General features: G+C 46.2%; 1 protein-coding gene across 1 annotated transcript in view; it reads left to right on the top strand.

The window, feature by feature from the left end:
* LOC121855711 (lachesin-like) overlaps positions 1-12,828 on the top strand; it is a 26,147-nt gene extending 13,319 nt beyond the window's left edge. Inside the window, 6 exon segments of the mRNA XM_042350801.1 lie at positions 1,492-1,620; positions 2,504-2,595; positions 2,815-3,007; positions 5,676-5,740; positions 7,488-7,623; positions 12,788-12,828. Of these exon segments, the coding sequence (XP_042206735.1) occupies positions 1,492-1,620; positions 2,504-2,595; positions 2,815-3,007; positions 5,676-5,740; positions 7,488-7,623; positions 12,788-12,828 (656 nt within the window).
* Positions 12,829-14,060: the final 1,232 nt, after the last annotated feature.

Raw genomic sequence — 14,060 nt, 5'->3', positions numbered from 1 at the left:
AAGACGTGTAAATAACTTCCTGGAATGATTAACATTGTCTTTACTATGTGTGAATATATGTAAATTAATGACTGAATTAATTTACAGTTTGTCGAATGGGATGTGTAAATTTTTGTCTGTAGTGATACGTAAATACGCTGCAAACACACACACACACACACACACACACACACACACACACACACACACACACACGAGAGGTTGGTCACTCCATCAGCATCGGTCTTAAGTTAACTCAGGTAAACAGACTAGTGTTATTAAGACGACAAGACGGGTGGCAAACAACTTATCCTGACAGACAGACAGACAGAAAAGTGGAGAGAAAAAGAACAAATGAGAAGGAACGGAAAGCGAGACAGACATACAGACAGACAGACAGTCTACTACTTCACTATAACAACCAACCAAATGCAACAATAAAACTAAAAAAACACACAACAATAACACAACCAAAACGCAATAAAAACACATTAAAACACAACAAACACCAACCAACCAAAATATACAACAAAACAGCAACAAATGACTAAATCAGCAACATTCGACAACACACTCGGCGGAGACAAAAGAAAACACAAAAAAGACTGGCAGAGGTCAGACCAATGTGCAAATGGGATTTCTCTGTTGTGTGTGTGTGTGTGTGTGTGTGTGTGTGTGTGTGTGTGTGTGTGTGTGTGTGTGTGTGTGTGTGTGTGTGTGTGTGTGTGTGTGTGTGTGTGTGTGTGTGTGTGTGTGTGTGTGTGTGTGTGTGTGTGTGTGTGTGTGTGTGTGTGTGTGTGTGTGTGTGTGTGTGTGTGTGTGTGTGTGTGTGTGTGTGTGTGTGTGTGTGTGTGTGTGTGTGTGTGTGTGTGTGTGTGTGTGTGTGTGTGTGTGTGTGTGTGTGTGTGTGTGTGTGTGTGTAAGGGATAGTGTGTGTGTATGTGTCTGTGTGCTTGGGGGACAGTGTGTGTGTGTATGGGCAGTGAATATGTGTGTGTGTGTGTGTGTGTGTGTGTGTGTGTGTGTGTGTGGAAAGAGTGACCCAGCAAATCCTTCCTGTAGAGTCCTCTCTCTCACCTCCTCCTGACCCACCTCACTCCCTGACCTCGTGCTCACCTGTTAATGGGTTAATGCACAGGTGGCGCCTCCTCGTCCCAGGTGTACAGAGTTGCTGAACAAACACATATTTTTTTTATTTCAATATATATATAATGATGTTGACTATTTTCACTGGAGGTGTGTGTGTGTGTGTGTGTGTGTGTGTGTGTGTGTGTAATATGTACTCACAAACCCTCTAACATACACCCAATGCAGATTTAACAAGCACTCAGATATTGTGTAACCTGTACTCTTACCCCACCTAACATGTACTCTTCCTACCTGAACAGATTATTGTTACGTGTACTAATTATATAAATCATGTACTCTTATCTCACCTGCTTAGTCTATGTAATATGTGTGTATGGAACATGTACTAATCCCTGGTAACACGTACTCTTTCCACCTGTACAGAGCCAGTCCACAACGGTCCGTCTCTCTCGCTGCTTCAGGTGAGCAGGACGCACATGGGGGCTTACCTGTGTATCGCCTCCAATGGTGTTCCTCCTTCAGTGAGCAAGAGGATCACCCTCGACGTGGAGTGTGAGTACCTGTGTGTGTGTGTGTGTGTGTGTGTGTGTGTGTGTGTGTGTGTGTGTGTAGACTTTCATTTGTGTGCACTTCTCATATCTTAGAGAGAGGGAGAGAAGGAGAAGACAACGAGAAATAAAAAGGAGAGAGAAATAAAAATAAAAGTAGGGAGAGATAAAATACAAAACCTAAATTAACTACAACAGACACAATATTTTTCCTCCAGATCTTAACAGGAAACTTTACTTCACTCTAACTCAATAGTGTTTACATTTTCTCATGACAAGATGGAGGCCAAGTACACAGGTAAACAAACCACACACACTACACACACCACACACACCACACACACTACACACACACACTACACCTCACCACAACCCTCATGACCATCTTACAGTAACTACAGACATAATACCTGGAGTAGTTAGTGAGGGGATAATTGGTAATTTTTTTTAGTTAAGGTTGTACGTTTGTTTGTGAGTGCCACTTCATCTTCAAGGGGCTGCTCCACTATTATTACATGTTGAGGATTAGTTTTTGTGATGTTTTTTGTGATCTGTGTGTGTGTGTGTGTGTGTGTGTGTGTGTGTGTGTGTGTGTGTGTGTGTGTGTGTGTGTGTGTGTGTGGACTATACGGTATAGTCTACATGTAATCCAATATTAGAACTAATATACTAAACTTCATTACATAAGTTTTTCTTCAATTTATTCCATTTACGTCAATTATCAGTAATATTCCTCTCATTTTAGAGACAATCTGAAAATTTATCAGAATATTTAAAGTTCTTTTTTCTTATAATATAACATCGATTAAATGGTAATTATATCTCATTCTTTCTCTCACTTTCTCTCTATCTCTCACTCGCTCTCTCTCTCTCTCTCTCCCTCACAGTCCCCCCACAGATCCACGTCCCCAACCAGCTCGTCGGGGTACCCACTGGGGACAACGTTACTATAGAGTGTTTCGTCGAGGCCTTCCCCAAGGTGAGTGTCCCTCTCTGCTCCCCTACCACCCATCACCACCATTACCATCACCCATTAACACCCCCACCACCATCACTCACTGACATACCCACAACCATCAGCACCATCTACCCCTACTACCCACCATTAACGACTACCACCACCCACCACCTTCACCCATTATCACCCCCCTCTCCCCCTCACCACCACCACTAAACACCTCCTATCTCTCCCCACCAGGCCATCAGCTACTGGGTGAGGAAGGACATGATGATCCTTAACTCAGAGAAGTATCGCTCCGAGACCTTTGAGACGGTGTACAGGATCCACATGAAGCTCACTGTGTTCAACTTCTCGCGGGACGACAACACCACCTACAAGTGTGTGGCCAAGAACTCCCTGGGCGAGACGGAGGGCGACATCAAGCTCAACGGTGAGTCTTTTTTAAGTCGTACTCGAGGGGTTAGTTCTTGAGGAGGTGGTTAAATTGGAGGGGGTAGTTTGATGAGGAGGTAGTTCAATTAGAGGGTAATTTTGTGAGGAGGTGGTTCTTAAGGAATAGATCTTGAGGGTAATTCTTAAGGTAATTCTTGAGGGGTTGTCTTAAGCGGTAGTCTTAAACGGTATATAAACAAAAGAGACGAGAAAAACATACACATCGTACGCCCGCCAGGTCACCCGAGGGAGGTAAGGGAAGCGAGTGACACCAATGAACTGCCAGTCCACCTAACTCAACTTATCGTACTGCAGAGACCAAATTGCAAACAAGGAACTGCAATTGAAAGATGCAACAACGTGACCAGTAAATAGATATGAATTTTTTTCATTCTTTATTCATCATCAAACGTTAGACATCTCAAGTATTTAACAATATAAAAAGATTAATTAATTTTGTTGTTGTAGTTAATTAAATGTTTGAAGGGGAATTTACAGGTGAAAGAACATTATCAGGAGAAAAAAATATCAACATTGCTTTAATAATTTACATTAATGAGAAACAAGACGAATTCCTTACATTGTATAGATGAGTCAAATGAATTCATCTCTGGTTGCTGTGCGTGTGTGTGTGTGTGTGTGTAGACGGATGCGACAGGAAGAGGCTACATACACACACACACACACACACACACACACACACATACACACACACATACACGAATCTTCCTCTCTCACCCAATTTACATATAGAGGAGATAGGGAGTGTCTTGATAGGGAGGAGGCAGGGGGGGGGGTCTACATACTGGAGAGGACAGACAGACAGACAGACAGACAGTACAGGAAGTCGGTTGGTCAGTTGTATATAAAATGCAAATCAACATATTTTTTTTAGGTCATCTGAAGACAATGTGATTCTACGCAGTGATGAGACAGCCAGACAGACAGACAGACAGGCAAATAGACAGACAGACATCAGGAAGTACAGACATAGACAGACAGTAGAGACAGACAGAAATACAATAACGACCTACAGATAGACAGACAGTATAAACAGACAGATAGTACGGACGCAGGCAGACAGTATAGACAGACAGATAGTACGGACGCAGGCAGACAGTATAGACAGACAGATAGTACGGACGCAGGCAGACAGTATAGACAGACAGATAGACAATATAGACGCACAGGCCATCAGACACAGACAGACACAAAAACAGTACAGCCGAATATAACATGAAAATAAACACATCTTTCTGGGGTCATCAGGAGAACAGTGTGTGTGTGTGTGTGTGTGTGTGTGTGTGTGTGTGTGTGTGTGTGTGTAGACAGAGGAGACGGTACAAGGCCCTCTATAGACGACAGACAAACAGACAGAAGGACAGTCAGACAGTACAAGAGGCTGGTTGGTCAAGTCGGATGAAATATGAATAAATAAACCAAATCTGGCGACGATCCACCAGCTGGGGGAGGAGAGGAGAGAGAGAGAGGAGGAGGAGAGGGGGGGAGGAGGTATAGAGTGAGGTCAGGTGACAGACAGACAGTGGTAGTGGTGGTGGTGGTGGTGGTGGTCGTGGTGTGGCTATGGTGGTGGTGGTGATGGCGGCGGCGGCGTGGTGGTGGTGATGGGAGGCGGCGGCTGGAGGTGGTGATGGCGGCGGCGGCTGTGGAGGTGGTGATGGCGGCGGCGGCGTGGTTGGTGATGGCGGCGGCGGCTGGTGGTGGTGTTGGCGGCTGTGGTGGTGGTGATGGCGGCTGTGGTGGCGGTGGTGGTGATGGCGGCTGTGGTGGTGGTGATGGCGGCAGCGGCTGTGGTGGTGGTGATGGCGGCAGCGCTGCTGTGGTGGTGGTGGTGTTGGCGGCTGTGGTGGTGGTGATGGCGGCTGTGGTGGTGGTGATGGCGGCTGTGGTGGTGGTAATGGCGGCTGTGGTGGTGGTGGGTGTATAGCGTGACAGTGTGCATATATCACTCTTATGTATTTATGATGGGACTGACGGGACGAGCTTCGCCAGGGGGGGAGGAGGAGGGATACTATGACTCCTTTCTTCTTTCTTCTTGTTCTTCTTCTCTTCTTCGTTCTTGTTCTTGTTCTTGTTCTTGTTCTTGTTCTTCTTGTTCTTCTTCTTCTTCTTCTTCCTCTTCCTTCTTCCTCTTCCTTCTTCTTCTTCTTCTTCTTCTTCTTCTTCATCCTCAAGGAGTTATTCAGGCTATTTCTCATTTTCATCGATTAATCGAATGACTTATTTACATATGGCAGGACTAGCGCCAAGAGAAGACAGACACACTGACAGACAGACAGACAGACAGAAGGACAGAGCAGCCAGATAGACATAGATAGTTAGGCATTATGTATGAAACACACACACACACACACACACACACACACACACACACACACACACACACACACACACACACACACACACACACACACACACACACAACCAAGCATGTTATTGCATATTTATTTAGGTATTTTCTTCAGGTGTCAACATGAAATTTTCAACACCTGTTATTTTACGTCTTGGGGAGGGAGGGGGCGTGAGAGGGTGTGTGGGGGAGGTGGGGGAGAGCGGAGAGAGGGGGTGTGTGGGGGTAGGAAGGGAATTGGAGTGGGGATGATAGAGTGAAAGAACTTAATTAATAATTTTTTCTTGTGTTACAGAAATCTACATGCCACCCAAGGCTAAGGAGATCCGCAGTGGCAAGTCGAAGAGTGAAGGTATTTGTGTGTGTGTGTGTGTGTGTGTGTGTGTGTGTGTGTGTGTGTGTGTGTGTGTGTGTGTGTGTGTGTGTGATAAAATTTGTGTACTTTTTTCAGCTAGAAGGAGAGAGAGAGAGGTTGAAGTCTCTGAAATAGTCTCAAATTCCCCCCTCTCTCTCTCGTCTCCTTTCTCCTCCTCTCTTCTTCCTTCCTCCTCTCTTCTCTATCCCTCTTCTTCCCTTTCCTCCTTCCTCCTCCATCTTCTCCCTCTCTGTTGTCTCCAGTCTACTTTACTTTCCCTTCACTCTTCTTCATTCCTTCTCTCTCATCTCTTTCATCCTCTTACCCCTCTCCTCCTTCTCCTCTTCTTCCTCATTTTCTCCCTCCCCCATTTCCCCTCTCACTCCCCCCCACCCCACCCCTTCCCTCGCCCCATAAGTGCTGTACGCTAGAAAGTGATACAAGTTTCTAATATTTGGAGACAAACTTTCTTTTCTTGAATGACTTTTTGTTCTTGTGTCGAGAAAATTTTTTTTTTTTAGGTTTTCGATGTTTTGGGGTTTGTTTATTTTTTGTGTTCGTGATTTTTTTCGTATTTTTATTTTTGTTTTATTTTCTGATTTATTTTTTTATGATTATTTTATTCTGTTTATGTTATTTTTGTTTTGTTTTTGCGTTTAATTTCGTGGTTAACAGATGTGTGTGTGTGTGTGTGTGTGCCTCCCCAACACACCTGAACTAATTAATACAGGTATCAGGGTCACTTCAGGTGTATATCAATAACTGAATATATAATCCCTGCAATTAATTATATTTCTCAGTAGAATATTGTAGTTAAATATACATCAATAAGTTAGGATAATTAATTGTATTTCATGGGATGGTACAGTTATTTACAGAATGGGATATTTATTTACATATTCACAATATAATTACCTGAAGTTATCACCTGTTAAGAGATAATTAATTTCAATGTTACGTAATCATTCATTCTTCTTCTTTTTATTTCGTTAATATAATTTGCTTATTAATTAATTTCGGTTGCAATTATTTTTGGGTGGAAATATAATTAATTGGTGGTAATAATTTGTGGTTATTTAATCCCCGCATTGTATACCTCGTGAGTTAGTTTCCTTCATTGATTAATTGTCTGTCTCTCCGTCTGTCTGTCTGTCTGTCTATCTGTTTTTTCCGTCTGTTTCTTCATATCCATCAATCATGACTTTCTTTCTATGTTAAATCAACACTTCTTCTCTCCTCCTCCTCTTCCTCCTTCCACTCTTCTTTTTCGTTTTATTCCATTTCTCCTCTTCTCCTCCTCCCCTCCTCTTCATTTTTTCTTCCTCCTTCTTCTCCTCTTCCTTCTTTTCCTCCTTCCTCTCCTTTTCATTTTTCTCTTCTGCCTCCGTCTCCTCCTCTTCCTCCACCTCCTCCTTCAATACTTATGACAACATAACCGATTTCCTCCACTTCACCTGACCCAGATCGACCCTCCTTAACTCGACTCCCTACCCAACCCCATCAACTTGACCTCCCATAAATCGACCCACTTCCACCTCACCCTCAGTCGACCACCTCAACTCCTCTCTTCAACTCGACCCCTCACTCGACACCCCCATCAACTCGACTCCCCTTCAATTCAACCCTCCAAAACCCCCACCAAACCTTCCCCAAAAATAATAATTAACCTCCGTGACCCCCAATTAACCTCCATGACCCCTTATTATTTACGTCCCTCCATCGTGACCACAGTTGAGTATCTCCCCCTCACAGACCCTGACCTACAAAGCGCCAAGCCCCAGGAATGAAGAGTTCCGCCGCCAAAGAGATACTCAAGGTGCCAGCCAAGGGACGGAAGCTCAACAACTCCCCAAAAAAGTACCCCAGTCAGCCTACCCCACCAACCACGGTGAGACACACATACACACACCTACACACCTTCTGTTTTGGGGGTAGGGGGTGTTACTGGGAGGGGGAGGGGTGTTTACAGGAGGAGGGTGTTACTGGGAAGGAGGGGGTGTTACTGGGAGGATTTACTGGGAGGTGTTTACTGGGAGGAGGGGAGGTGTTCTGGGAGGAGGGTGTTACTGGGAGGAGTGCTACTGGGAGGAGGGGTGTTTACTGGGAGGAGGAGAGGGGTGTTTACTGGGAGGAGGGGTGTTTACTGGGAGGAGGGGGTGTTTGCAGGAGGTGTTACAGGAGGAGTGTTTACTGGGAGGAGGTGTTTACTGGGAGGAGGTGTTTACTGGGAGGAGGGTGTTTGGGAGGTGAGGGTGTTTACTGGGAGGAGGTGTTTACTGGGAGGAGGGGTGTTTACTGAGGAGGGTGTTTACTGGGAGGTGTTTACTGGGAGGGGGTGTTTACTGGGAGGGTGTTACTGGGTGTTTCAGGAGGGGGTGTTTACTGGGAGGAGGGGGTGTTTACAGGAGGAGGGGGTGTTTACTGGGAGGAGGGTGTTTACTGGGAGGAGGTGTTTACTGGGAGGAGGTGTTTACTGGGAGGAGGGGTTTACTGGGAGGGGTGTTTACTGGGAGGGTGTTTACTGGGAGGAGGTGTTTACTGGGAGGAGGGGTGTTTACTGGGAGGAGGGGGTGTGTTACTGGGAGGAGGGGGTGTTTACTGGGAGGAGGGGGTGTTTACTGGGAGGAGGGGGCTACTGGGAGGAGGGGGGTGTTTACTGGGAGGAGGGGGGGTGTTTACTGGGAGGGAGGGGGGGGTGTTTACTGGGAGGAGGGGGGTGTTTACTGAGGAGGGGGGTTTACTGGGAGAGGGTGTTTACTGGGAGGAGGGGGTTTACTGGGAGGAGGGGTGTTTACTGGGAGGAGGGGGTGTTTACTGGGAGGAGGGGGGGTGTTTACTGGGAGGAGGGGTGTGTTTACTGGGAGGAGGGGTGTTTACTGGGAGGAGGGGGTGTTTACTGGGAGGAGGGGGGTGTTTACTGGGAGGAGGTGTTTACTGGGAGGAGGGGGGTGCTTACTGGGAGAGGGTGTTTACTGGGAGGAGGGGGTGTTTACTGGGAGGAGGGTGTTTACTGGGAGGAGGGGGTGTTTACTGGGAGGAGGGGGGTGTTTACTGGGAGGAGGGGGTGTTTACTGGGAGGAGGGGGGTGTTTACTGGGGAGGAGGGGGTGTTTACTGGGAGGAGGGGGTGTTTACTGGGAGGAGGGGGTGTTTACTGGGAGGAGGGGGGTGTTTACTGGGAGGAGGGGGTGTTTACTGGGAGGAGGGGTGTTTACTGGGAGGAGGGGGGGTGTTTACTGGGAGGAGGGGGTGTTTTTTGTGGGAGGGGGAGGTGTTTACTGGGAGGAGGGTGTGTTACTGGGAGGGGGCTGGGGAGGAGGGGGGGGTGTTTACTGGGAGGAGGGGGGGGTGTTTACTGGGAGGAGGGGGTGTTTACTGGGAGGAGGGGGTGTTTACTGGGAGGAGGGGGTGTTGGGAGGAGGGGGGTGTTTACTGGAGGAGGGGTGTTTACTGGGAGGAGGGGGTGTTTACTGGAGGAGGGGGGTGTTTACTGGGAGGAGGGGGGTGTTTACTGGGAGGAGGGGGTTTACTGGGAGGGAGGGGGGTGTTTACTGGGAGGAGGGGGTGTTTACTGGGAGGAGGGGGTGTTTACTGGGAGAGGGTGTTTACTGGAGGAGGGGGGTGTTTACTGGGAGGAGGGGGGTGTTTACTGGGAGGAGGGGGTGTTTACTGGGAGGAGGGGGGTGTTTACTGGGAGGAGGGGGTGTTTTATTGGAGGAGGGGTGTTTACTAAAGAGGAGGGGGTGTTTACTGAGGAGGGTGTTTACTGAGGAGGGGGTGTTTACTGGGAGGAGGGGGTGTGGGGGTGTTTACTGGGGAGGAGGTGTTTACTGGGAGAGGGGGTGTTTACTGGAGGAGGGGGGGGTGCGATTGGGAAGAGGGGGGGTGTTTTACTGGGAGGAGGGGGTGTTTACTGAGGAGGGGGTGTTTACTGGGAGGAGGGTGTTTACTGGGAGGAGGGGGTAAGCTACTGGGAAGAGGGGGGTGTTTATCTGAGGAGGGGGGTGTTTACGAGGGAGGGGGGGTGTTTACTGTGAGGAGGGGGGTGTTTGTTTGTGGAGGTTGGTGAGTGTGTTTACTGGGAGAGGGGTGGTTTACTGGGAGGAGGGGGTGTTTATGGGAGGAGGGGTTTTACGGAGAGGGTGTTTACTGGGAGGAGGGGTGTTTACTGGGAGGAGGGGTTACTGGGAGAGGGGAAGTTACTGAGGAGGGGGTGTTTACTGGGAGGAGGTGTCACTGGGAGGAGGGGGTGTTTACTGGGAGGAGGGGTGTTTACTGGGAGGAGGGGGTGTTTACTGGGAGAGGGGGGTGTTTGAGGAGGGGGTGACTGAGGAGGGGGTGTGTTTGTTTGTGGGAGGTTGAGAGTGTGAAATAATCAGTGGCAGAGTATATTGTGTATCTGGGGTGTGTGTGTATGTGTATGTATTGGTGGGTAGAGGTTGTTTGTGTGTGGGTGTTTGTGTATGGTTGGTGGGGGTGTATGTGTGTTTGTTTATCTTCCTCCATTAGGTGTAAATAAACCCAATATTTTACCTGTATTTCCTGTTATTCCACATTCTACTTATTCCCATCTTTATCATTCAATTTATTATTTACATTATCATCTTCACCTTCGTTATTCCAATTCCCTCTCTATCTCTTATTATTCTTCATCTATTCCTGCTTTTATTTTGCTTCCTAGTTTATCCTTATTTCTCCCTTATTCTTATTTATCATCACACTTATTCTTTCTTTTTGTTTATTATTTTGATTCTATGTCTTTTAACTTAGATGATTATTGTGTATTTAATAAATATAATACTGTAAGTAGTGTAATGGTACGTAGGTGTAGAGTGTATGTAGGTGTATGGTGGTGTATGGTGTGTATGGTAGTGTATGGTGTGTGTATGGGTGTGTATGGTGAGTATGGTGGTGTGTGTATGTGTATGGTGAGTGTATGGTGTGTGTATGGTGTGTGTATGGAGGTATGGAGTGTATGGTGTGTGGTGTATGGTATGTGTATGAGTGTATATGTGAGTGTATGGTGGTGTATGGTGAGTGTATGGTGTGTGTATGGTGGTTTATGGGGTGTATATGATGTATGGTGAATGTATGGTGATGTATGGTGAAGTATGGTGTATGACAGTATACGACAGAACATATACTGACAGCTGACGGGTCCTCCTCCCTCCCTGCAGCAGCCTGATGTGAGCGGCGGTCAGCGTAGTCAGCGGCGTCTTCCTACTATCTCCCTGCCCTGCTGCTGACGGGTTGCCTGCTGACGTTCTCTCACCCGTGACCTCTCCCTACTACTGCTACTACTACTACTACTACTACTGCTACACATCTGACTGTTCCTGCTGGCAAAAAACACACCGGAGAAAGAGACATTGACGAAGCCATTGATGGAGAGACAGAGATAAAGGTCTCCTTGTTCCTTCTCCAGTGATGACGTCAGATGACCCTAAGTCCTCTAGAAATAAAAGGTCAAACAGGTACCTTTAAAATCAATGTTAAATAGAGAGATATTATATACGTGTGTGTGTGTGTGAGTGTGTGTGTGTGTGTGTGTGTGTTCTTCTCTCAATAATGATATTAAGTATATATATGTATACCCAGAAATACACGTCAATTGTACATTATTACTATTACTATTACTATTACTATTACTACTTCTATTACTACTACTTAACCCCCTCCTCCTCCTCATCTCTCCTCCAATCACCCTAACTACCACCTTCCTTCCCAACCCCCACCTCATCTCCTCTCCGTCTCCCCACTCCCTCCTCCCTCTCCCCCTCTCCCCGGCTCCCTCCCTCCTCCCTCCCTCCCCCCACTCCCTCCTGTCTCTCCCTCCCCATTTAAGATTATAAACGCTTGTGTGTAAACCTTTTGTCTTCATCACGGCTTTTCTTTTATCTCACTTCAACTTCTCTCATATCTCCTTTATCTTAATCTCTTTACCCCTATCTCTATCTCTCTCTCATCTCATCTCTCTCATCTCTCTCTCATCTCTCTCTCTCATCTCTCTCTCCTCTCTCTCTATTTCTCTCATCTCTCTCTCTCATCTCCCCATCTTAGTGTTGTTGGTCTCTACATTTCACTCTTATTATTAATCCTAATCTTCTTCCTCTATATTCCAATCATCTTTCTGTCTTTCCTAATCCTTTTCATTCCACTGTATGTCAACCCACCCACTACACTCCACACCTGACCCCACACCCACCACACACCCACCCACACACACTGCACACCCAGCAGCACACTCCACACACAGGAGACAGGAACAGTGGCCTATTATATCCAGCCAAGCCTTGAAGAAATCTATCCATCTAGACGCAGAGGATAGAGAAATAGATGGGTCTAGTCTTTGTGTGTGTGTGTGTTGTGTGTGTGTGTGTGTGTGTGTGTGTGTGTGTGTGTGTGTGTGTGTGTGTGTGTGTGTGTGTGTGTGTGTGTGTGTGTGTGTGTGTGTGTGTGTGTGTGTAGGAAGGCACTATGACATCTATCCTAAAGGAATTGATTAGGTTACACTCTCCTTCCTTATACCTAATACCTTACATCTTACCTATACCCACCTAATACTTACCTTTACCTATATCTACCTACCTACCTACATGATACCTTTCTTCCCTACCTACCTTATACCTAATACCTTACCTGTTACCTACCTTATACCCAATACCTTACCTGTTACCCACCTACCTTATACCTAATACTCCACCTGTTACTCCACCTCCCCACCCACCTAACACCCACTCTCCTATCTACTCCACACCATACCTCCCTACCCACCCAACACCTACACCTTATACCTAAACACCTTACCTCCCCACCCACCTAACACCCACTCTCCCATCTCCACCTACACCTATACCCCACCCACCCACCACACCTTACACATATACCCACACCTTACCTGTTACCCACCCACTGCCCACACTACACACCACCTCCCCTACACACCTTACACCTCCCTACCTACCTAACACCTTACCTACCCATACCTAATACCTTACCTCCCCTATCTCCCCTCATTCACCTTATACCTTATCTCTCACCTATCTCGTACAGGTTCAACATATCATGACTGGTTATTAGCAGAGGAAGCATAAAATGTTTATTGGTCTCACTAGAACTCCAAGATTGTAGCTGCTACTGTCAAGTTGTTTGTCTAGTAACATAAAGCGACCTAAACTATTATATATATATGTGTGTGTGTGTGTGTGTGTGTGTGTGTGTGTGTGGTGTGTGTGTGTATATAAATTATGTGTATATAGGATACATTAAATATTCTTGGATTCTCTGCCCGATATATGTGCAGTATTATTGTTGTGTGTGTGTGTGTGTGTGTGTGTGTGTGTGTGTGTGTGTGTGTGTGTGTGTGTGTGTGTGTGTGTGTGTGTGTGTGTGTGTGTGTGTGTGTGTGTGTGTGTGTGTGTGTGTGTGGGGTGAGTATGTGTGTGTCAGTGATTGTGATGGTAGTGGTGGTGGTGTGTAGCTATCATCACTTTATCACCACCACTATTACCACAACCACCACCCTATCATCATCATCATCATCTCCTTGGCCATAGTAGTGTGTGTGTGTGTGTATATGTACCACTACTACTACTAACTACTACTACTACTACTACTACTACCACTACCACTACTACTACTACTACCACTACTACTACTACTACTACCACTACTACTACCACATTATTTTGGTAACGTGGCCTATCCTCCCCAATAGCCACACCTTCGCCGCCATTTTAATTTACTACCACTACTACTACCACCACTACTACTACTACTACCACCACTACTACTATTACTACTACACGCTGCCACCTCGAGCAATATAAGGAGTTAGCATAGAAGAGAAATACTACTAATAATGATAAGTACTCGAGGCGCTGACCAGAAGGTAAATGGATTAATGTTTCTAATATTAAGAACTTTTATACATAATTGTCTTGTTTTAATAACCTAGGAATAAGAGAAGAAGGCACGTTAAATCACCACTATTCCAAACATCAGCTCAGGTCAGCGCCTCGAACACACCCACCTCCCTCCTTCCTTCCCTCTCCTCCCTCCTCCCTTCCTCCTTTCCTTCCTTCTCCTTCTATCGTGGCGTTCAATGTTCTTCCTGTTTTTTAAGCTCAAGAAATAAACATTAAGAAAAATATATATATATATAAATACATATAAATAATAAAACTCTGCATTCTTAAAAAATCAGTTGCTTGAAGTATCGGTCTCATGTGCACATATGACTGTATGAAGTAAACAGCTCACTGACTCTTTGAGAGAGACCATCTTGTGTGTGTGTGTGTGTGTGTGTGTGTGTGTGTGTGTGTGT

This window comes from Homarus americanus, unplaced genomic scaffold, assembly GCF_018991925.1.
Source record: "Homarus americanus isolate GMGI-L3 unplaced genomic scaffold, GMGI_Hamer_2.0 scaffold36191, whole genome shotgun sequence".
Lineage (NCBI taxonomy): Eukaryota > Metazoa > Arthropoda > Malacostraca > Decapoda > Nephropidae > Homarus > Homarus americanus.
The sequence above is the reverse complement of the archived record's forward strand: the minus strand, read 5'-3'. Positions and strand labels throughout refer to the sequence as shown.